This window comes from Coregonus lavaretus, assembly GCF_964263955.1.
Source record: "Coregonus lavaretus genome assembly, chromosome: 34".
Taxonomy (NCBI): Eukaryota; Metazoa; Chordata; class Actinopteri; order Salmoniformes; family Salmonidae; genus Coregonus; species Coregonus lavaretus.
Genome location: NC_140021.1, coordinates 24,032,600 through 24,058,209, shown reverse-complemented (window position 1 = coordinate 24,058,209; position 25,610 = coordinate 24,032,600). Strand labels below are relative to the sequence as shown.

General features: G+C 42.8%; 1 protein-coding gene across 1 annotated transcript in view; it reads left to right on the top strand.

Moving 5' to 3' along the window:
• Positions 1-6,990: 6,990 nt before the first annotated feature.
• Positions 6,991-25,610, top strand: part of LOC311109167 (cadherin-12-like) — a gene marked incomplete at both ends in the record, with an annotated part of 103,770 nt that continues 85,150 nt past the window's right edge. Inside the window, one exon of the mRNA XM_084151997.1 lies at positions 6,991-7,236. Coding sequence (XP_084008123.1) covers positions 6,991-7,236 — 246 coding nt within the window. The remainder of the gene's footprint in view (positions 7,237-25,610) is intronic.

Here is a 25,610-nt window from a genome sequence, read left to right as displayed (position 1 = left end):
ATATTTTTTATTTGGAATTTGGGAGAAATGTTGTCAGTAATTTATAGAATAAAACAAAAAAAATATTTTTACCCAAACACATACCTATAAATAGTAAAACCAGAGAAACTGATAATTTTGCATTGGTGTCTTATTTTTTTCCACAGCTGTACATATTCTTGATACCATTTGAAAGGAAACACTTTGAAGTTTGTGGAAATGTGAAATTAATGTAGGAGAATATAACACATTAGATCTGGTAAAAGATAATACAAACAAAAAAAAACATGTGTTTGCTATTTATTTATTTTTGTTCCATCATCTTTGAAATGCAAGAGAAAGGCCACAATATAATATTGCAGTTTAGGCGCAATTTAGATTTTGGCCACTAGATGTCAGCAGTGTGTGTGCAAAGTTTCAGATTGATCCAGTGAAGCATTGCAATACTGGACTATTTTGTATCAAGTCTGCCCAAATGTGCCAAATTGGTCAGTTGATACATTTTCAAGTACATAACTATAGAGAACATACCAAAATGATATGGTAATACAAAATGTTTACACACTCCCAGGAATGTCATACATGATGGATCCTTACCTTATACACTAACTTTCACACATCTAGATGGCCGGGCGGGGTGTGTGTGTAGTCAGAGACAGCAGGGGTTCAAACTGTACAACCCAGCTCCTACATTTTAAAAATAAAAATGGATTTTATCAAACAAAACTATGCTAGATGTTATCTCTGGGACCCTTAGGATGACAAATCAGAGCAAGATTACTGAATTTAAGTACATTATTTACCTTCAGAGGTGAATGTATCAAACCAGGTGCCATGATAAGATTTTTTGTTGTTGTGCACTCTCCTCAAACAATAGCATGGTATTATTTCACTGTAATAGCTTCTGTAAATTGGACAGTGCAGTTAGATTAACAAGAATTTACGCTTTCTGCCCATATAAGATATGTTTATGACCTGGAATGTTTGCTGTTACTTACAACAGTCATGCTAATCACATTAGCGCAAGTTCGCTCAACCGTCCCATACATGGGATATCGATCCCCTAGAGGTAAACAAATAATTAGGGAACTTTGGGAGTGATTGCACTTCCAAACTGCCAAGGCTAACAAATCCATGCACCTAGCCTTCCTTATCTACCAGCCCCGTGCAATGTGCTGACTTGAGAGTTTGTAAAGAGTTGTTTTGTATTTAGAGAGAGAAAGTTACCATGGTGTGGTACCCTAGCATGATAGTCAAGCCCCTGAAGTGGGCACTTCCAGCCCTGGTTGTTTTGAGCTCCAGTAAGTGATTGAGGCTGTGTTACAAATTGCACTTTATTCCCTATTCATACAATGGGTAGGTCTAATTCTGAATGCTAATTGGTTAAAACCACATTCCAGCTGGTGTCTATTCCACAAATTAATACCGGCTAAATCTATGATGTTAAAATGCCTATTTACTCTCTCCATCTGACTGCGCAATCCACTGTCTCATCAGCCCGGCCGGGAATTTATAAACTTGATCTCCACTATAAAAAGCATCTACACATTATGTCACATTTCTTTTAGACTAACATTTAGTTTTCAACTGTGGAGATTTGTATAAACATTGCTGTCTGTCTCTCCGACATTTGCAACATTATTTCAATATTCAAATTCGATCTACAGCTGTCCAATAGTAATGAACGTGTCGGGAGTCGGGATGAGACAGACAGGCAGGCAGCGTTTCTCAACCAATTGAATCAGCATCATTTTTATGGATATATACAAAGAACCATCAATAGAAAACAGTTAAAACGAAACTAAGTACAGCTAGTTTGAAGTCTTTCCAGCTAGAAGTGATTGTGTTAGCTGTGTTGTTGGCTAGCTCCTCTGAACAACAGTGTCCTGATGAGAGAGCACATTTTCTATAACAGGAGAAATCACGCATAATTAGATCATTGTTATGATGTATCCAAATAAATGTCACTAGAAATCAGCTTAAACAAATGCTGCAACTTCGTTGTTATTCTGGCTGCACTGTTTGACGTGACTGTAAGTTAGCCGTAGTTGGCTAGCTAGCAAGCAAGGGATAAGAACTTTGCCAGCCAGTATGGCAATGGAACATTTAGAACAAACGACTGGGTCGCGTCCATAGATACAGAATAAAAAGACAGAATGACTGGTTTGCGTCTCTGGCAACGGAACAGATAGAACGAGCAACCAGCCGGTTTACGTAGAAAGCCTAGATTTGTATTGGGACTATATCTTGTGGAAAGATGAAATAGTATGAATAAATTAATCAAAATAACGTTTTTGATGAAATTATGTCAATCATTATTTGAATATGTTGGTAAACCGTTGTATAAAAGTGATAATGCCCTCGAAGCCGGGGTTTGGAGGATACTGTATATTGGCATGGTTTGCTAACAACATCCGTGCCAATATATCCTCCAAACACCGGTTTCGAGGGAATTATCACTTAAATAGAGCACTACTTTTGACCACAGCCCTTTGGGTCCTGGTCAGAAGCAGTGCACTATATAAGGGGTACCATTTTGGACGTAACCAAGGTTTTCCCTGCTGGGACTCTGCTTTACTACAGCAACTTTAGAGTCCCAATCACTTATTCATAAGCTTTACTCCCTGATTATTTATTTAGCCTGGCCAGACATTTGTTAGTCCATTTTTATTACCTTCCCCCTCCTCTCACCCTCCAGGTAGTTTGTCGTCCTCTGACACGTTTTCTCTCTTTGACTACCTTTCCTTTTCAGTCTTCTTTACCTTTCCTCTAATGCTATGTTCTCCTCCTCCTCTAGTCCCTGAGGCTCCCAGACATATTAAGACCTGCTTTGGTCTGGCCGATATAAACACGACTGCAAGCTGGAGTTTACTATGAATTCTCTCTGTGACTGCACTGGCTACACATTCTACTGATGTTGGAGGGGTTTTTCTCCTTATTTGGGTCGTTTCTCTCTGTGCCTGTTCATATTTATTCAGTACGGATTGTGCCAGCCTGCCAGCCACAGCTTCCCTCCAGTTTCTCGCCTTGAGCATTATGCTGAGTTTGTCGAACCCTGAAACATCTGCTGTCATTACCAGATGAGTTTTCAGTGCAGAGGAAGCCCCTAAATCAGATGTTATGCAGCATTGTGTTCTGCACCAAGATGAGTATGCAGCGCTGATATGAACGAGCTCAGATTAACACGAAGCAAATCTGTATAAACGTTCACACAGAGCATCATAGAGAAAGAGAAAGAGAGCGAGTGACTTAACTAAGTAAAAATTCATTTCTGACATAATATGATTGGCATATGAATTCTTCAAAGTCAAACATGCAGATGTTTGAATCACAGCATCTAGAAAATAAATTACTTCTGCTTGACAACTGTTGGATTTTGAAAAGATGGTTTATCTTTCTCTTCCCAATTATATTTGCTCATGGGTTTATCCTGAGAGAACAACTTAATTCATATTTTTAATTACTTTGCACACACTGATCCACTACCACATTTGTTATACAAAAATGACAGTGTGGATTGAGCTACAGGAGGCAGATTCTGAAAAGTCTTTGACACCTGTCACCTTAGAATCATGGCCAAACTTTTGTAATATAAACATGTCTTGTTTTAAAACTCTTGAATCTGGTCCAGACGTGTCCTTAACCTTATTAAAACAACTTTGACTTCTCTGCACCTCAGGATGACACTCATGTCACCCAGCAACGCACCTGTGGTAGTGACACAATTAAAATATCACACTCCACATCATAAAAAATTAAATATATAATGAAGGAGAACTTCAACCAGATAATGGTTTTCTCTTTTTTCTCTCTGCCAGAGTCAATGCCGTTTATCTGTTTGTCATGTTTACGACAGCCTTGACAACTAATAACTTTCAGAGGGAGTCTCTTACGGTTCCCAATCTGCGCCGGCAGCTCGGTGAGCCATATGTTCTTTGATTATGGGAGGTAATGTGTGAGAATGCTGTCAGCCGGCTGCGTGGTGTTATCTGAGGCAGACACTGTGGGTCAAGGCTCGGCACCGAGGGCCGACACATGCTAATGAACTTATCTCATTAAATATGCATCAAGCGCCCTCCAGGAACGCACAGCGGAGCGTAGACAAGATTCTCAGGAATTATGGGAACAGTCATTTTTCATTATGTCTCTGTGAAATAAGGATTGACCTGTCTGATCAACGGGCTGACCTCATGTCGAGATAGTTCCTCCTGATTCTGCAAGGGAACTTTGCAGATTACTTTAGACTTTTAAGATACTGCAGTGACAGTATCAACTTAAATGTCTGGGTGTATGGGGGTGTAACCTTGGTTTATTATCCTCCCTCTGACGCCAATGTTCCAAGTCTATGAAATTAATCAAAGACAATGATGTCAATGAGGGCTGTGGTTATGCAATTAAAGCCTTGGTGCTCACGTTATTACATCACTCATAACTACATTAGGAAGGAACAAAAGAGAGAGAGTGTGCCAGGTGTTGAATCATCCTAAACTAAGTTGTCTCCATTGTTGATGGACAATTCAGAGTATATTTCCCATGGCTTTTACTCCTACTCCCACTCTTAATACGGGTGTATTATTGACTTCTTGTTGATTATTTTTTGCATCAAATGGCTTAAATGCTACTACAATAAATTATTAAAATCTATATCTCCACCATTGCATTTCATCACATTGTAACAAGACCATAGCTCAATTGAAGCATACAGTATACGAGCAACTTACAGTTGAACGCTTGAGTGTTTTAATATGGTTTGCCCACATTATAAATAATGTTAATGGTTGCACAATTTAGGATTGGCATTGAACATATTTGGTTGGCATTGAACATATTTGGTTGATTCTCATTTATACGGCTCTGTGATCGCATCAATTGTTCACTCTAAATTATATGTTGCCACTTGCCCATCTCTAATTTCATTGGACAGAACAACAGTATTTTATTTGTATTTTCTGGGTTTTGTGTAATCAAATTTTTTCATTGCTTAACTGGATTAATGATTAGGCCTAATTATCCCAAATGTTCTTATATTCTTAACTGCTTGAGGCATTCAGGTGCTGTTCGTCTGGATTCAACTGGATAATGTAGAGCACTTACATTTTACATTTTAGTCATTTAGCAGACGCTCTTATCCAGAGCGACTTACAGTTAGTGAGTGCATACATTTTTCATACTGGCCCCCCGTGGGAATCGAACCCACAACCCTGGCGTTGCAAGCAAGCACCATGCTCTACCGACTGAGCTAAAGGAGGCCACTTATACTGAAGATTGTCAAGTTCAACGAAAGTGTACTGTTTGTGGGTGAAGGGTTCTGAGCGAAAACATATGTATCTACACAGCAAATTCTCCAGTGTAAAAAAAACTATAATTTTACAATGAGAGTGTTGAATCAACACTGAAAGTGTTGAGTCTGTGAACCCATATAGACACCGGAACAGTGTTAAATTAACACACTGCTTAGAGGAAAGCCTTATTCAAATAGTGCCTTGCTTTTCGAGTAAATTATAGTTACCACCCATGACTGTATTTGTTACTGACAGAGACATAGTTGTTGTATTCATCCATTTTCTGTCTGGCAGTTGTGAGTGGCTGAAGTGATGTCATTGACACATGCTATCTGTATTCAGAAGATGGAAAAATATGAGTTGGCTATTTAAGGGCATTTCAATTCATTATTGTACTTTGTATACAAATTTGAAGTTAACACAATGCAATTATAATATACTACTAGCCCATGGCCATGTTGAATGGATAATCATTGTAAAGCATGTCTTAGCGTGGGTGATATGAGAGCAGGGTTAGACAGTATTTCTCATGCATTAGTTGATGTGAATACCGGACTGTGATAATTGGAGAAGTGAGAGACAGTATTGGCACTCTCTGTTGACACTGGTTTGATATGTTTTTGTTGTTATTGTTGACACTGGTCTGATATGTTGTTGTTTTTGTTTTGAGTCGGGCATCGCCACAGTCTACTAAGCCCACATCCAATTGCACACAGCCTGTTATTTAAGATCACAGAACAGCAGATAGCTCATCTGAGGGGTTTGTTTAGTGTTTTTTGGGGAGAAGGCTACAGTTGTATCCCAAATGGCACGCTATTTCCTATATTGTGCCCATAGGGTTCTGGCCAAAAGTAGTTCACTATGAAGGGAATAGGGTGCCATTTGGGACGCATATTACAACTTATAATTCCAGTGTGTAATTGGAATGATTGGGGAGGCAGTGGGACAAGCAATGACCTCTATTCATCAAAAATAGGTATCCTCAATTAAATTGTGATCTCTCCTTTTTATGTCAAAAGAGGGGAAATCTACTGTTCGATTTATGAATTATGTCACAATCTTTATTCCTAACGGTTGGTGTGAACTTTTGATGGATTACTTCACCCATGAAGGTCTCTGATAAAAAAAAGGCATAGTTTCTCTATTCCATCATAGGTAATAACCACCTGCTAACCTACAGTATAGTACGTGCAAACCTGGAAACATGATAAGATTGTACCTTTGGCATGTGTTCACTTCAAAAGGCTATTATTAAGAGCTTTTGAAACTATCAGGAGGCAACATGTATCAAGTGATGCTTGCTGAAAGGATTACTCCTACAAGGCACTTTGTTACATTTTTAAATAAATATCCTGGATGGATAAAGCAGGAATGATAGAAAAATAGATAAACACCAAAAATGCAGAAAGTTTTATTTCAAATTGAGTTGCTCTCTTTTGACTCAAGCACTGTTTTCTGTGTGTTGTGTAATTGGGGCCCATTACCATTATCCAACAGGTGACTGAGATAAAGGATACAGGTGAAGGAGCTTAACGTTTCTTTCTGATTTCTCTCCTCCAGGTGATGAGCTCCATTAATCGTTGAACGTGACAGGCAACCCAACCCGGCCAGCAGCTCTTAATCTTGGCTGTGTCCAGTCCTTCACCACGGATTCAGCATCCCTGCCTCTTTCAGTTGTGATCCATTTGTTGGGACTTTAACTTGGAGACCTCAAACTCACAGACCGCCAATGCTTACAAGGAACTGCATGCTGCTGTTCCTTTGGTTTGTCTTCGACAAAGGCTCCCTGTCTCCTGTACGCCGGCCAGGCGCACCGCTGAGCAGGAGCAGGCTGGGAAAGGAGCATCCCAGGAGCCTGGTGGGCCCGATGAGAAATGGGGCATCTGGGTTTCAGAGAGTCAAGAGGGGCTGGGTGTGGAACCAGTTCTTTGTGCTTGAGGAGTACATGGGGTCAGACCCACAGTACGTGGGCAAGGTAAGGATGCTTTACGTTGTGTTATTTATAGCATGGGAGTGTGTCATAAATCATAGCTAAGAGCTCAGGAGAAATTGTTAAAATGGAGAGAGAGGTAGAAAGAGGGTGAGGGAGAGGAGAAGGAAGATATAGGTAGAGTGGTACTAGGAGTAGAGCGTGTTTGAATTAGAGAGTTCTATGTCCATTGACATCAGATCACTATTACCAATTGTCACTCTTTTACTTAGCTTCGCTCCTGGAGCTACATTTTACGATTTTAATCTCATAATGGGTCGTGTTTGCAAAACATGTCTTTTAATGAGTGTTTTAGGATATGAATGAAAGGAAATCAATGAAAAATGTCTGTCTTTTTTGGATTCATGCCAATGTTTCCATGTCAGACGTACATTTTCATAGCAGCTACACGCAGCATTCGTGTGGTGAGTGCATCAATGACCCAGCAGGAATACACTTAAATTATGGGTCTTGTAAAGCTGTCAGAACATCCTAGTTACGAGGTAGAGAGGATGCTGACAGCAATAAAAGACAGAGGACACGCACCTCATAGCCTTAAGCCTGGTGGACACTACACAACTTTCAAAATTCTAACATCGCTGAGCCTCTCACATTAAACGACCGTCTTTCCTGTAGTATTTTTTGTGTTGCCAATGTAGTGGTGTGCACACTAAACGATGTGGCACAGACGGTGGTCACACACTGAAAGATTCTTCACTTGGTCGTGAGGATTCAGGATACCACGCTGTCTCTCGAAAAACAATGATGTGATTAGATTTAACGTAGCTAAACGCTGTGGCTCAAAGCAGCCTCATAAACGTTCAGTCAGACATTCACACTTGCCATACAGAGTTGAAATAGCTAGCCAACATTTGGAATTGAATAACATTGCTTGTGAATTTCAGATCTGTAACGATTTGATGCTTTTGTTAAAGGCAAGTACTAACGTATACTAGTAGTAATCGCTCCTGCTCGATAGTCTACACATTCTGGGTGATGCGAAACAACGTCATCATCTCACTGGCTTCTTCTCTGGCAAGCTCTCATTGGCTATTGCTGATCACCTTTCTAAAAACTTGTCGTTGCACAACTCACACTACAAAGATGAGATCGGTAGCCCTCAGATTGCATCGCTGACCCGCTCACATTAAATGAGTTTCGGTGACTGCCGCGTGTCCCGAGTAGGCAATGACATGGGGATTTTGTCTCTGATCTCAAAAACCTGTCTGGGACAGCTAAATTGGGGCCAAAATCGCGTACCGTACGCCCGGCTTTATAGAACTGAATTGCATGAAGTCTGCACTGCACTGTAAGCCACTAAAACATCGCCTCACCACCACTTTTCTCATCACACCCGTCAGGCTGTCTTTTCCCCCTTTTAACACAATATGTTTTTTCTCCTTGCTCTGGCTTAAGACATCCTTAACTAAAGTCAGAGGGGTTTTAAGACTGAAGATGTAATTTGGCACCCCTAGCTTAGGCAGGATAATAGTAAGACTGACCTATCTACCCCGGTGCCACTGCAATCAGCCTTGACGTGCTGCAATGTTTGTGGAAATCTCACAGGCTAAAGCAGCCCGGGTGCTGTCTGTCTGCTGCACTCCTAAATCACTTAATCCCTGGCCGCTGCACCGCTTCAAAAGAATTGACTGATTCTCTGCCATATCAAAGGCATTTGGAGATCAAGTCCCTCGACCTTGCGTAGGACAATCTTAAAGAGGGATAATCTGCTGCGACCAAATAAATACAGTGTCACAGGATGAGTGACCCAATGGAGCATATGCTACCTAGACAATGGACACTTGATTGGCTGGGTGTCAGACAGTGGCATTTCTTGCAGGGATTTAGATCAAGCACAGTCTTCGTACACATACTGTATCCATAATATATCCATAATTATGGTTTTATTGTTTTATTGTTTTATTTTCCAGAGTGTAATTGACCAGAGTGGGCTGTAATGTGGCTGGAATTAATGTCTAAATACATCAAGACTAGACTTTGCAGAAATACATTCACATCAGAACACAAACATAATTACTATGCATTACATTCTAGAATAGAGTTTCCCAACAAGCCAACAACCAGCTTGCACCCTATTACATATTTAGTGCACCCTGTGGTCCCTGGTCAAAAGTAGAGCACTATATAGGGAATATGATGCCATTTGGGACGCACACCAGGTCTCCTCTCTGCTGCTCATCCTGTGGCTGTTAGTACCAGTAGCTATAGGCGAAGGTCATAAACAAACTGTTCAGATTTTTTTTGAAACTGTTTCTTGGTCAGTGACTAGGAGTTTGTTGTGCTAAATCATATATTTAAATGGACTTGTGGTTAGACCCCTGTGCTCCATGGGTTAGGTTGAGGAAGCACTCTTGTACATGTTCACTCCGAATGAAGTATGATGAATAGGTTTTATGTAATCTTTGCCCTGCTGATAATCTCAGATGACGTCATCAAGGCTTCATGGAAATTTTTTTGGGGGATGTCATGAATTCACACCTTGGGGAGGCCTTATGAGGAAAATTCAGAGCTTCTGTAATTTATTCCAAAGATCTGAATTAATTTATGGAATGGGTTCTGCTTTCAAATTTACACAAGATGTTGAAATTGGTCCAAGAGAAGTGTGCCTGCCAAGAAAGGAACGACAACACTCTCTTGCAGTGGCCAAAACACAAAGGGGCACTCTGACAACCAAAACATAATAACACAACAACATCCCTATGAGCATTATCCATCTTACTTAAAATAAAAAGTCTAATGAGATAACCCCTGTTTAAACCTCCATAACACTGCATCCCTCATGTTTACATCTACTTGTATTGCAATCCAAAGAAATTAAGGCTAGAGTTCTGTGGTGAATAATTGGGTTATATTACTGGAGTGGGGAATGGCAGGGAAGAGGGAAAGGGAATTCTGAAAGGATTTTTTAAAGACTTCTTCACAAGAACTGCCTTCTCGTCTATTTCGAAATAATGAATGCAAGCAAAGCAACGTTTGTTTTCTTCTGTGACACGCCAGAGGAGGAAAAAGCTAAGTTAGCATTTTCACTTGTCAATGTGTCAAAGGAATAAACACAATAAAATAACAATGACTTGCATGCATTCGACTTTACTTATGCAAAAATAAATATCATTTGGGGCATTGTATTATTTTTAATTTGAGTACTAGCAAACCCCTAAAGCATAATTTCTGCCATGTTCCATATACTGAGATTTAAAACAATAAAACAAGAATGGTTTTGTATGCTGGTCTACAATGCCCTTCACACAACATTTTATAAGGACAATCTGTTATGCTTCAATTGATACATTAAATACATACAGTACCAGTCAAAAGTTTGGACACAACTACTCATTCAAGGGTTTTTCTTTATTTTTTAATATTTTCTACATTGTAGAATAATAGCGAAGATATCAAAACAAGAAATAACACATATGGAATCATGTAGTAACCAAAAAAGTGTAACACATATCAAAATATACTTTATATTTGAGATTTTTCAAAGAGCCACCCTTTTCCTTGATGACAGCTTTGCACACTATTGGCATTCTCTCAACCAGCTTCACCTGGAATGCTTTTCCAACAGTCTTGAAGGAGTTCCCACATATGCTGAGCACTTGTTGGCTGCTTTTCCTTCACTCTGCCATCCGACTCATCCCAAACCATCTCAATTGGGTTGAGGTCGGGGGATTGTGGAGGCCAGGTCATCTGATGCAGCACTCCATCACTCTCCTTCTTGGTAAAATAGCCCTTACACAGCCTGGCGGTGTGTTGGGTTATTGTCCTGTTGAAAAACAAATGATAGTCCCACTAAGCCCAAACCAGATGGATGGTGTATCGCTGCAGAATGCTGTGGTAGCCATGCTGGTTAAGTGTGCCTTGAATTGTAAATAAATCACAGACAGTGTCACCAGCGAAGCACCCCTACACCATAACACCTCCTCCTCCATGCTTTACGGTAGGAACTACACTTGCAGAGATCATCCGTTCACCCACACCGCATCTCACAAAGACACAGCGGTTGGAAGCAAAAATCTCAAATTTGGACTCCAGACCAAAGGACAAATTTCCACCGGTCTAATGTCCATTGCTTGTTTCTTGGCCTAAGCAGGTCTCTTCTTCTTATTGGTGTCCTTTAGTAGTGGTTTCTTTACATTAATTCAACCATGAAGGCCTGATTCACTCAGTCCCTTCTGAACAGTTGATGTTGAGATGTGTCTGTGACTTGAACTCTGAAGCATTTATTTGGGCTGCAATTTCTGAGGCTGGTAACTCTAATGAACTTATCCTCTGCAGCAGAGGTAACTCTGGGTCTTCCATTCCTGTGTAAGGTTCTATATTTATTTTCTTAGTTCACCTTGTGTTCTTGAACATAGCCCTGTTTCTTTGTGTTCTTGAACGTAGCCCTGTCTTTCATTTTTGTTCATTGATTTCACCTGTGTTAGTTACTGACCTGGTCTCATCAGCTCCTTATTTAGTTCAGTTCATTCTGTTTGTGCCTTGTGAGGTATTGTTCGTTTTGACTCTACTAAGCCTTTTCCTAGCTTGTTTGTGAGAACCAGTTATAGCCTTCAGTCCAAGTTTTGATTCACCTGCCTGTTTGCCTACCTGTGTATGACCATTGCCTGCCTGTGCACTATTCCTGCCTTCTGCGAAGGCATAATACACACCTGCCACGCTCTGCTCTAGAATCTACACCTTTTTCTCCCTGAGTATTCATCACATCCTGTGGCGGTCCTTTTGAGAGCCAGTTTCGTCATAGTGCTTGATGGTTTTTGCAACTTTCAAAGTTCTTGAAATGTTCCATATTGATTGACTGACCTTCAAGTCTTAAAGTAATGATGGACTGGCATTTCTCTTTGCTTATTTGAGCTGTTCTTGCCATAATATGGACTTGGTCTTTTACCAAATAGGGCTTTGTTCTGTAAAACCCCCCCTACCTTATCACAACACAACTGATTGGCTCAAATTCATTAAGAAGGAAAGACATTCCACAAATTAACCTTTAAAAAGGCACATCTGTTAATTGAAATGCATTCCAGGTGACTACCTCATGAAGCTGGTTGAGAGAATGCCAAGAGTGTGCAAAGCTGTCATCAAGGCAAAGGGTGGCTATTTTGTGGCTATATAAAATATATTTTGATTTGTTTAACACTTTTTTGGTTACTACATGATTCTTCAAATGTTATTTCATAGTTTGATGTCTTCACTATTATTCTACAATGTAAAAATAAAGAAAAACCCTTGAATGAGTAGGTGTGTCCAAACTTTTGACTGGTAGTGTACATACACCTTCCTTCATTGATGACAATATAACTTAGTTTGCTACCTATGGGATTACATTACTGCATGTACAAGCTGCGAAAAAACACCACCGCCTTTATAACAAAAACAGCTATATGCAGCGCATCAACAACTTAACTTATTATTACAAGGAAATAAAGGCCTGGATAGCCTTGAGGGATAATGTAACAAGACTGATACACTCAACAATTAGATAATGTCCTACAGTCCCAATGTTGAGCAATGGCTATCTGCATGAAAAACTGTCATCAGCTGTTGGGCAATGAATCAATTCCTGCTCGTTCTTCTCAATCACTATTAAACTCTCTCCGCTGAATTCAGCAGCATGCACTCTCTCACTCTAGCATTTATTTTTGCCATCATGGCAGACATGACTATAATGGTTATGAATTACTGTGTCCCACAAAAGTTGTAGTTTTGGAGAGTTGCTGAGATACCAGGCCATTTTGACTCACTTTAAGCAATGTGTTTGTCAGAAATGACATGCTAGCTAGCTACATAAAACTATATACAGTATAGTTCCCTAGTGCCCATATGGAATGAAATGCATTTCAATATATTTAACGTCAAGGAAAATGTATTTCAAATAGATGTACAGTTGAAGTCGGAAGTTTACATACACTTAGGTTGGAGTCATTAAAACTTGTTTTTCAACCACTCCACAAATTTGTCCCATTCCTCCATGCAGATCTCCTCTAGAGCAGTGATGTTTTGGGGCTGTCGCTGGGCAACACGGACTTTCAACTCCCTCCAAAGATTTTCTATGGGGTTGAGATCTGGAGACTGGCTAGGCCACTCCAGGACCTTGAAATGCTTCTTACGAAGCCACTCCTTTGTTGCCCGGGCGGTGTGTTTGGGATCATTGTCATGCTGAAAGACCCAGCCACGTTTCATCTTCAATTCCCTTGCTGATGGAAGGAGGTTTTCACTCAAAATCTCACGATACATGGCCCCATTCATTCTTTCCTTTACACGGATCAGTCGTCCTGATCCCTTTGCAGAAAAACAGCCCCAAAGCATGATGTTTCCACCCCAATGCTTCACAGTAGGTATGGTGTTCTTTGGATGCAGCTTTTTTCTGGCGTTTTTAGAGCTGTGACTTCTTCCTTGCAGAGTGGCCATTCAGGTTATGTCGATATACAGTGGGGGAAAAAAGTATTTAGTCAGCCACCAATTGTGGAAGTTCTCCCACTTAAAAAGATGAGAGAGGCCTGAATTTTCATCATAGGTACACGCCAACTATGACAGAAAAATTGAGATTTTTTTTCTCCAGAAAATCACATTGTAGGATTTTTAATGAATTTATCTGCAAATTATGGTGGAAAATAAGTATTTGGTCACCTACAAACAAGCAAGATTTCTGGCTCTCACAGACCTGTAACTTCTTCTTTAAGAGGCTCCTCTGTCCTCCACTCGTTACTTGAATTAATGGCACCTGTTTGAACTTGTTATCAGTATAAAAGACACCTGTCCACAACCTCAAACAGTCACACTCCAAACTCCACTATGGCCAAGACCAAAGAGCTGTCAAAAGACACCAGAAACAAAATTGTAGACCTGCACCAGGCTGGGAAGACTGAATCTGCAATAGGTAAGCAGCTTGGTTTGAAGAAATCAACTGTGGGAGCAATTATTAGGAAATGGAAGACATACAAGACCACTGATAATTTCCCTCGACCTGGGGCTCCACGCAAGATCTCACCCTGTGGGGTCAAAATGATCACAAGAACGGTGAGCAAAAATCCCAGAACCACACGGGGGGACCTAGTGAATGACCTGCAGAGAGCTGGGACAAAAGTAACAAAGCCTACCATCAGTAACACACTACGCCGCCAAGGGACTCAAATCCTGCAGTGCCAGACGTGTCCCCCTGCTTAAGCCAGTACATGTCCAGGCCCATCTGAAGTTTGCTAGAGTGCATTTGGATGATCCAGAAGATGATTGGGAGAATGTCATATGGTCAGATGAAACCAAAATAGAACTTTTGGTAAAAACTCAACTCGTCGTGTTTGGAGGACAAAGAATGCTGAGTTGCATCCAAAGAACACCATACCTACTGTGAAGCATGGGGGTGGAAACATCATGCTTTGGGGCTGTTTTTCTGCTAAGGGACCAGGACGACTGATCCGTGTAAAGGAAAGAATGAATGGGGCCATGTATCGTGAGATTTTGAGTGAAAACATCCTTCCATCAGCAAGGGAATTGAAGATGAAACGTGGCTGGGTCTTTCAGCATGACAATGATCCCAAACACACCGCCCGGGCAACGAAGGAGTGGCTTCGTAAGAAGCATTTCAAGGTCCTGGAGTGGCCTAGCCAGTCTCCAGATCTCAACCCCATAGAAAATCTTTGGAGGGAGTTGAAAGTCCGTGTTGCCCAGCGACAGCCCCAAAACATCACTGCTCTAGAGGAGATCTGCATGGAGGAATGGGCCAAAATACCAGCAACAGTGTGTGAAAACCTTGTGAAGACTTACAGAAAACATTTGACCTGTGTCATTGCCAACAAAGGGTATATAACAAAGTATTGAGAAACTTTTGTTATTGACCAAATACTTATTTTCCACCATAATTTGCAAATAAATTCATTAAAAATCCTACAATGTGATTTTCTGGAAAAAAAATTCTCATTTTGTCTGTCATAGTTGACGTGTACATATGATGAAAATTACAGGCCTCTCTCATCTTTTTAAGTGGGAGAACTTGCATAATTGGTGGCTGACTAAATACTTTTTTTCCACTGTATATTGTAGCAGCGGCAGCCTATTAAAAGACTTGTTGGGGGCATGGCTTTGTTTTTGTGCTTTTTGGCCTCCAATGATATGGATTGTCATGCCAGGTCATGTGTTATGTTGTGTTCTCTAATTATTAGTCAAGCTTGTACACTGTCAGTTCTACTGTCTTAATGAGACTGACGTAAGTGCATGTGATACCAAAGAGACTACTAACGTTTAATTGTTTTATTTTTTCATTTTGGTTTAATATGATTTGGCCAATTTGTTGTATTTGTCATACACTTTAATAAAAAAAAATACATTTCTTACAAATACATTAAAATAAATGTTCGAATATATTTTACAAAACGTTTACAAAAACATTTCAAAATATATTTACCAAATATATTATTAAATTCATATGAACATGTATTCAAAAATAATGTATTTCAGAAGGTATTTTGAAATAGATTAAATGCATTTTCTGATGCATTTAACATATGTGATATACATTTTTACATAAGTGTATATACATTTGAAATTATTTCCGTAATATATGTTCGGATGTCTTTAAAATGTATTATATAAATACATATTTATTCAAAAATATATATATTTCACATGTAAACTATATGATTTAATCAAAAAATACATGTTTAATATTTTTTTTGTTTTATTTGTTTTCGTATGGATGGTACTTCGTGTTCAGTGAGAACTTGTGCAATGTCCCAGTATTTCCTTGACAACAGTTGATAGCGAAGTTTTTTTATGTAAAAAAATTTATTTCAAATATTATACTTTTTTTGTATGTGTGGTACTTCCTGTTCAGGGAGAACTTAGAACATGTGTGATGTCACAATAATTCATTGACAACAGTTGATAGGGAAGTGTACACTACAGCTTGACATTGGGAGAAGTAAATAAATAAATACAAAAAACAGTACCGCATGTTGTTTTCCCAGCAAATGGATTTATTCAATTTTCAGTGGAAGCAAAGCCACGTGTCTATCTCTATTTCTCTCTATTTTTCTCCCCCTCTCTCTTTCTCGTTCTTGATGTATGTGCCTGTTTGTACAGTATATGTGTGTGTGTGTTGCCACTTCTGTCATAAGAGATCACACAGAGCCTTTGTTGAAGATCACATACACCCCAATCAGTTTGATATGGGTTTCACTGGGCCCACATAAAGCTGTCCTGGTCTCTGGGCTCATGGTGTATTTACAAAGACTGTGGCTCAGTGGGAAACCACTGTGTTGGTTTCCCTGAAAGAACCACACTGCAGACCCATGTCCTTTTCGTAGGAATAGGAATGGCATGATAGGCGGGCAGTGGCAAAGACTTTTTAAAGAATCATATAGTGCAGTATACTAGATCAAATCATTAAAAAGTCACCAAGGGAAGGTTTAGAAATGACCTTAAGGTGGCCACAATGTACAGTATAAAACAGGGGTGTCAAACTAATGTTGCCTTGGGGGCCACATTGGTTCTTCAAAAATGTTTGAAGGGTGGAACTGAAAATGTGTTATGTGTTGGGTGGAACTGAAAATGTGTTCCTTGCCGTCAAACTAGTCTTCCATCCATAGTTTTTTGGGAATTTGTTGTGCTCCCTTACTGTCTAGATTTCATTTCAGTGATTATTAGCGAGCTGGACACAGTCAAGAAACTGTGTGAATCATAAGTACTCACCCGCCTTGTATTTCTTCATACTTTATTGTGTTAAAACATTGGATTCAAATGGATGTCATTGTTAACGATCTACACAAAATACTATGTAATGTCAAAGTGGAAGAAAAATTATATACACTACCGTCTCACAGGTCCTCAACTGGCAGCCTCATTAAATAGTACCTGCAAAACACCAGTCTCAATGTCAACAGTGAAGAGGCGACTCCGGGATGCTGACCTTCTAGGCAGAGTTGCAAAGAAAAAGCCATATCTCAGAATGGCCAATAAAAAGACAAGATTAAGATGGGCAGTCTGAGATATGGCTTTTTCTTTGCAACTCTGCCTAGAAGGTCAGCATCCCGGAGTCGCCTCTTTACTGTTGACGTTGATACTGTTTTTTTGCGGGTAATATTTAATGAAGCTGCCAGTTGAGGACCTGTGAGGCGCCTGTTTCTTAAACTAGACACTGTATTTGTGCACCAGGGCCTCTCACTCCTCTTTCTATTCTGGTTAGCAAGTTTGCGCTGTTCTGTGAAGGGAGTAGTACACAGCGTTGTACAAGATCTTCCGTTTCTTGGCAATTTCTCGCATAGAATAGCCTTCATTTCTCAGAACAAGAATAGACTGATGAGTTTCATCAGAAAGTAATATGTTTCTAGCCATTTTGAGCCTGTAATCGAACCCACAATTGCTGATGCTCCAGATACTCAACTAGTCTCAAGGCCAGTTTTATTGCTTCTTTAATCAGCACAACAGTTTTCCGCTGTGCTAACATAATTGTAAAAGGGTTTTCTAATGTTCTATTAACCTTTTAAAATGATAAACTTGGATTAGCAAACACAATGTATCATTGGAACACAGGACTGATGTTTGCTGATAATGGGCCTCTGAACGCCTATGTAGATATTCCATTAAAAATCAGCCGTTTCAGCTACAATAGCCATTTACAACATTAACAATGTCTACACAGTATTTCTGATCAATTTGATGTGATTTTAATGGACAAAAATTTTGCTTTTATTTAGAAAACAAGGACATTTCTAAGTGACCCCAAACTTTTGAATGGTAGTGTATATTTTTTAAAGATGATTAATAACTGCTCTTTCCATTACATAGACTGACCAGGTGAATCCAGGTGAAAGCTATGATACCTTATTGATGTCTCTTGTTAAATCCACTTCAATCAGTGTAGATGAAGGGGAGAAGACAGGTTAAAGAAGGATTTTTAAGCCTTGAGACAATTGAGTATTGAGGATTGTGTATGTGTGCCATTCAGAGGGTGAATGGGCAAGGCACAATATTTAAGTGCCTTGGAACGGGGTATGTTAGTACAGTGAGGGGAAAAAAGTATTTGATCCCCTGCTGATTTTGTACGTTTACCCACTGACAAAGAAATGATCAGTCTATAATTTTAATGGTAGGTTTATTTGAACAGTGAGAGACAGAATAACAACAAAAAAATCCAGAAACAAAATCAGCAGGGGATCAAATACTTTTTTCCCTCACTGTAGGTCCCAGACACACCGGTTTGTGTCAAGAATTGCAACGCTGCTGGATTGTTATGCTCAACAGTTTCCTGTGTGTATCAAGAATGGTCCACCTCCCAAAGGACTTTCAGCCAACTTGACACAACTGTGGGAAGCATTGGAGTCAACATGGGCCAACATGCATGTGGAAGGCTTTTGACACCTTGTAGAGTCCACCTTGTAGAGTCCACCTTGTAGAGTCTCAGTATTAGGAAGGTGTTCTTAATGCTACCTTGATCAGATAAGTATCCATCTCCCTGAGTCAATACATGTTAGAAACACCTTTGGCATCGATTATAGCTGTGAGTCTTCTTGGGTAAGTCTCCAAATGCTTTGCACACCTGAATTGTGCAATATTTGCCCATTATTATTTTCAAAATTCTTCAAGCTCTGTCGAAGTGTTGGGGATCATGGCTAGGCAGCTATTTTCAAGTCTTGCCATAATGATCAGGTAGATTTAAGTCAACACAGCAACTCAGGGACATTTACTGTCTTCTTGGTATGCATCTCCAGTGTAGATTTGTCCTTTGTGATGTGTATTATTGTCCTGCTGAAAGGTGAATTCCTCTCCCAGTGTCTGGTGGAAAGCAAACTGAAGCAGGCTTTCCTCTAGGATTTTGCCTGTGATTAGCTCCATCCCGTTTCTTTTTATCCTGAAATACTCCCCAGTCTTTGCTGATGTCAAGCATACCCATACCTTGAGTGCAGCCACCACTATTCTTGATAATAGGGAGGCATTTACTCAGTGATGTGTTCTGTTGGATATGCCCAAACATAAGGCTTTGCTTTTAGGCCAAAAAGTGTATTCCTTTGCCATGTTTTTTTGCAGTATTACTTTAGTGCCTTGTTGTACACAGGATGCATGTTTTGGAATATTTTTATTCTGTATATTTTTATTCTTGTTTTTACTCTGTCATTTAGGTCATTATTGTGGAGTCACTACAATGTTGTTGATCCATCCTAATTTTTCTCCCATCACAACCATTAAACTCTGTAGCTGTTTTAAAATCACCAATGACCTCATGGTGACATCCCTGAGAAGTTTCCTTCCTGTCCTGCAGCTCAGTTTAGAAGTACGACTGTATCTGTGTTGTTTCTGGGTGGTTTAATACATCATCCACAACATAATTATTAACTTGACCATGCTTAAAGATACATTCAATGTCTGATGTTTTATTGTTACCCATCTACCAATCACTGCCCTTCTTTATAAGGCCTTTGAAAAGCTCCCTGGTCTTTGTAGTTGAATCTGTGCTTGAAATGGGGGGCAGAGGAAGGGGTAGTCATTGAAAAATCATGTCAACCCCTATTATTTCACACATATTGAGTCCATGTAACATGTAATGTGATTTGTTAAGCCACATTTTACTCCTGCCTGCTTGTTTAACAAAGGGGGTGAATACTTATGTAACAACTATAATATAGTTATTAAATTTGTATAACTTTGACATTATGGAGTATTTTGTGTAGAGCAATGACAAAATAAAAAAATCACAATTAAATCTATTTCAATCCCACTTTGTAATGCAACAAAATGTGATAAAATCCAAGGGGGGTGAATATGTATCATACCCACTGCAGGTCCATTATAATTTCTACATAGTTTTGATTTGGTTTTAGTTATTTTAAAGTATATTGACTTTGTCCCCCCCCCCCCCTCCCCCCAAACAAGGGCTACAGTTGAAGTCGGAAGTTTATATACACTTTGGTCGGAGTCATTAAAACTAGTTTTTCAAACACTCCACAAATGTCTTGTTAACAAACTATAGTTTTGGCAAGTCAGTTAGGTCATCTACTTTGTGCATGACACAAGTAATTTTTCCAATAATTGTTTACAGACAGATGATTTAACTTATAATTGTCAGGGCCGTGTAGAAATGGTGTGGTGTGGAATCAAGTGCAGAAGCAGAAAGAGAGTCCAAAAATACTTTACTGGGAAAAGTGAGTCAATAATCCCAAAATAGCCAGAGGCACAACGCACACAGGCGTAAAACAGAAGCGCGCAAAATAAACAGGCGCGTAAAACTCCTCAACCGAGAAGTAAGCAAAATACAGAGGTGGCGTACCAAACACCGGTACGAAAACGACACCAACACGAAACAATTACACACAACACAACACTCACAACAGGGAAACTAAATAGGGTGCTAAATTAGACATAACACAAGACAGGTGTGACTAACAGACCAAACTAGTCAAACAGAAAACATAGAGCGGTGGCAGCTAGTACTCCGGAGACGACGAACGGCGAAACCTGCCCGAACACGGAGGAGGAGCTGCCTCGGCCGAAACCGTGACAGTACCCCCCCCTTGACGCGCGGCTCCAGCCGTGCGCCGACTCCGGCCTCGGGGACGCCCAGGAGGGCGCGGCGCCGGGCGCGTAGGATGACCACGATGGAATTCGGTCATCAGGGACGGATCCAGAATATCCCTCCTAGGCACCCAGCACCGCTCCTCCGGACCGTACCCCTCCCACTCCACGAGATATTGAAGACCCCCCATCCGGCGTCTGGAATCCAGGATGGTCCGAACCGTGTACGCCGGAGCCCCCTCGATCTCCAACGGGGGCGGAGGAGTCTCCTCAATCTCGAAGTCCTGGAGTGGGCCAGCTACCACCGGCCTGAGGAGAGACACATGGAATGAGGGGTTAATATTCTTGTAATCAATAGGTAGTTCTAACCTGTAACACACCTCATTCAATCTCCTCAGGACTTTAAAAGGCCCCACAAACCGCCGACCCAGCTTCCGGCAGGGCAGGCGGAGGGGTAGGTTCCTGGTTGAGAGCCAGACTCGATCTCCAGGTGCGTACACTGGCCCCTCGCTGCGGCGTAGGTCGGCGCTCGTCTTTTGTCGACGTATGGCACGCTGCAGATGGACATGAGCAGCGTTCCACGTCTCCTCCGAGCGCCTTACCCACTCATCCACAGCGGGGGCCTCGATCTGGCTCTCATGCCACGGTGCCAGAACCGGCTGATACCCTAAGACACACTGAAAAGGGGTTAGTCTAGTGGAGGAGTGGCGGAGAGAATTCTGTGCCATCTCGGCCCAGGGCACATATCTCGCCCACTCCTCCGGCCGGCCCTGACAATATGACCTCAGAAACCTACCCACATCCTGGTTGACTCTTTCGACCTGCCCATTGCTCTCCGGGTGGTAACCCGAGGTAAGGCTCACCGAGACCCCCAAACGTTCCATAAATGCTCTCCAGACTCTGGAGGTAAACTGGGGGCCTCGATCAGACACTATATCCTCGGGTACCCCGTAATGCCGGAAGACGTGAGTAAATAGAGCCTCAGCGGTCTGTAGGGCAGTAGGAAGACCCGGCATGGGAAGGAGACGACAGGCCTTAGAGAACCGATCCACAACGACCAGGATGGTGGTATTCCCCTGGGAGGAGGGAAGATCGGTAACAAAATCCACCGATAGATGAGACCAGGGTCGCTGTGGAACGGGCAGGGGCTGTAATTTACCCCTGGGCAAATGTCTGGGTGCCTTACACTGGGCACATATTGAGCAGGAGGAGACATAAACCCTCACATCCCTGGCTAATGTTGGCCACCAGTACTTCATACTAAGGCAGTGCACCGTCCGGCCAATACCCGGATGTCCAGAGGAGGGCGACGTGTGAGCCCAATAAATCAACCGATCCCGGACCTCGAGCGGAACGTACGTCCGACCCACCGGACACTGTGGAGGACTAGGGTCGGTACGCAACGCCCGCTCGATCTCCGCATCGACCTCCCACACCACCGGAGCCACCAGACACGACTCCGGTAGTATGGGAATGGGCTCCACGCACCTCTCCTCCGCGTCATACCGGCGGGACAGAGCATCTGCCTTCCCGTTCTGGGACCCAGGGATGTAAGTGATCTTAAACACAAACCGGGCGAGAAACATAGTCCATCGAGCCTGGCGAGGATTTAGTCTCCTAGCCGCCCGAATATATTCCAGGTTACGGTGATCGGTCAGAATAAGGAAAGGGTGCTGAGCCCCCTCAAGCCAATGCCTCCACACCTTTAGGGCCTGGACTACGGCTAACAGCTCCCTGTCCCCTACGTCATAATTCCGCTCCGCCGGACTGAGCTTCTTAGAATAAAAAGCACAGGGGCGGAGCTTAGGTGGTGTACCCGAGCGTTGAGATAGAACGGCCCCAATACCAGCCTCGGACGCGTCTACCTCAACTTGAAACGGTAAAGTGGGATCCGGGTGCGCCAACACCGGAGCCGAGGTAAACAGGTCCTTCAGCTTGCCAAAAGCCCTGTCCGCCTCAGCCGACCACTGCAAGCGCACCGGACCCCCCTTCAGAAGAGACGTGATGGGAGCTGCCACCTGACCAAAACCCCGGATAAACCTCCGGTAGTAATTCGCAAACCCCAAAAACCGCTGCACCTCTTTAACAGTCGTTGGGGTTTGCCAATTACGCACGGCGGACACTCGGTCCACCTCTATTCTCACCCCTGACGCAGACAACTGGTAACCCAAAAAGGAAACTGACTCCTGAAAGAACAGACATTTCTCAGCCTTGACATACAGGTCATGCTCCAACAGTCTCCTCAATACTCTGCGTACCAGGGCTACATGCTCGGCCCGGGTAGGGCTGTACACCAGAATATCATCAATGTACACCACCACCCCCTGCGCCTGCATGTCCCGGAAAATTTCATCTACAAACGATTGGAAGACTGATGGAGCATTCATTAACCCATATGGCATGACCAGATACTCGTAATGGCCGGATGTAGTACTAAATGCTGTCTTCCACTCATCGCCCTCCCTAATGCGCACCAAATTATATGCGCTCCTGAGGTCCAATTTTGTGAAGAACCGTGCCCCGTGTAATGACTCCGTCATAGTCCCAATCAGCGGGAGTGGATAACTGTATTTAACAGTCACCTGATTGAGACCGCGGTAATCAATACACGGACGCAGACCTCCATCCTTTTTCTTCACAAAAAAGAAGCTCGAGGACGCGGGAGAAGTAGAGGTCCGTATGTATCCCTGTCTCAGAGACTCAGCAATGTACGTCTCCATTGCTTTTTTCTCCTCCTGTGACAAAGGATACACATGGCTCCGCGGGAGCGCTGCCCCTATCTGGAGGTCTATCGCACAATCCCCCTGTCTATGAGGTGGCAACCTTGCCGCTCGGGTCTTACTAAACACGAGTGCCAAATCCTCATATTCAGGAGGAATGTGCAGTGCTGACATCTGGTTCGGACTCTCCACCGAGGTCGCCCCTACGGAAACACCCAGACAAAACCCCTCACACTGAGCAGACCACCCTTGAAGAGCCTTCTCTCGCCACGAAATAGTAGGATCATGGGTGGTTAACCAGGGAAGCCCCAGTACCACCGGATACGCAGGAGAGTCAATCAGATAGAGTTGAATCGTCTCCTCATGACCCCCCTGCGTCATCATCCTAAGTGGCGCTGTGAGCTCCCCAATCCACCCAGATCCTAACGGACGACTATCTAAAGCATGTACGGGGAAAGGTTTATCGACTGGAAGGAGGGGAATCCCTAACTTAACACAAAATTTGCGATCTATAAAATTCCCAGCTGCGCCTGAATCGACTAGCGCCTTATGCTGGGAACGAGGTGCAACCTGTGGAAAACAAACAGGCAATGTAAAGTGGACGACAGAAAGCTCTGGGTAAGTAGGGCGCCTACTCACCTGGGTGGACTCCCCACTGTATGGCCTGCCATCTCCCTCCTCAGGGAACCCTCCCCAGCACCTAGCCGCGGTGTGCCCTCCGCGGCCACACTTGGTGCAGGAGACTGCTCCCCTCGGGTTCCTTCCTCTTTTAGTTCTAGCGCCAGCCCCTCCCAGCTCCATCGGACTAGGCTCGGAGGTGCTGGAGGGTGGAATGGGAGGCCCCCATCTGGGACGTCCGCGGGTCGTGAGTAGGTTGTCCAGACGAATAGCCATGTCCACAAGCTGGTCAAAAGTTAACGTAGCGTCCCTACACGCTAACTCCCTGCGGACGTCCTCCCTAAGGCTACACCTAAAATGGTCTATGAGGGCCCTCTCATTCCACCCCGCGTCAGCCGCTAGAGTCCGGAACTCCAGTGCGAATTCTTGAGCGCTCCTCATCCCCTGTCGGAGGTGGAATAGACGTTCCCCCGCCGCTCTTCCCTCTGGTGGATGGTCAAAGACCGCACGAAAGCGGCGGGAGAACTCCGCATAGGTGACTGTGGCGGAGTCTATTCCCCTCCATTCGGCGTTGGCCCACTCCAACGCCTTGCCGGTGAGACAGGAGATGAGGGCGGAAACGCTCTCGTATCCCGAGGGCGCCGGGTGTATAGTGGCTAGGTAGAGCTCCACTTGTAGAAGGAAGCCCTGACACCCGGCAGCGGAGCCGTCGTACGCCCTCGGGAGCGAGAGCCGAATCCCACTGGGTTCCGGTGGATGAGTAGGCAGGTTCTCTGGTGGTGATGGAGCGATCGGTGGGGCTGTGGGAACACCGCTGATCTCCCAGCGCCGAAGAGTGTCCATGACGCCCTCCAACGCGTGCCCGATCCGATTAATGCGATGTTCCTGTCCCTGGAGACGTTCCTCCACGCTGTCCACTTGTGCTCCTGCTGATTCCATCGAAAGGGTGTGTAATTCTGTCAGGGCCGTGTAGAAATGGTGTGGTGTGGAATCAAGTGCAGAAGCAGAAAGAGAGTCCAAAAATACTTTACTGGGAAAAGTGAGTCAATAATCCCAAAATAGCCAGAGGCACAACGCACACAGGCGTAAAACAGAAGCGCGCAAAATAAACAGGCGCGTAAAACTCCTCAACCGAGAAGTAAGCAAAATACAGAGGTGGCGTACCAAACACCGGTACGAAAACGACACCAACACGAAACAATTACACACAACACAACACTCACAACAGGGAAACTAAATAGGGTGCTAAATTAGACATAACACAAGACAGGTGTGACTAACAGACCAAACTAGTCAAACAGAAAACATAGAGCGGTGGCAGCTAGTACTCCGGAGACGACGAACGGCGAAACCTGCCCGAACACGGAGGAGGAGCTGCCTCGGCCGAAACCGTGACAATAATTCACTGTATCACAATACCAGTGGGTCAGAAGTTTACATACACTGAGTTGACTGTGCCTTTAAACAGCATGGAAAATTCCAGAAAATTATGTCATGGCTTTAGAAGATTCTGATAGGCTAATT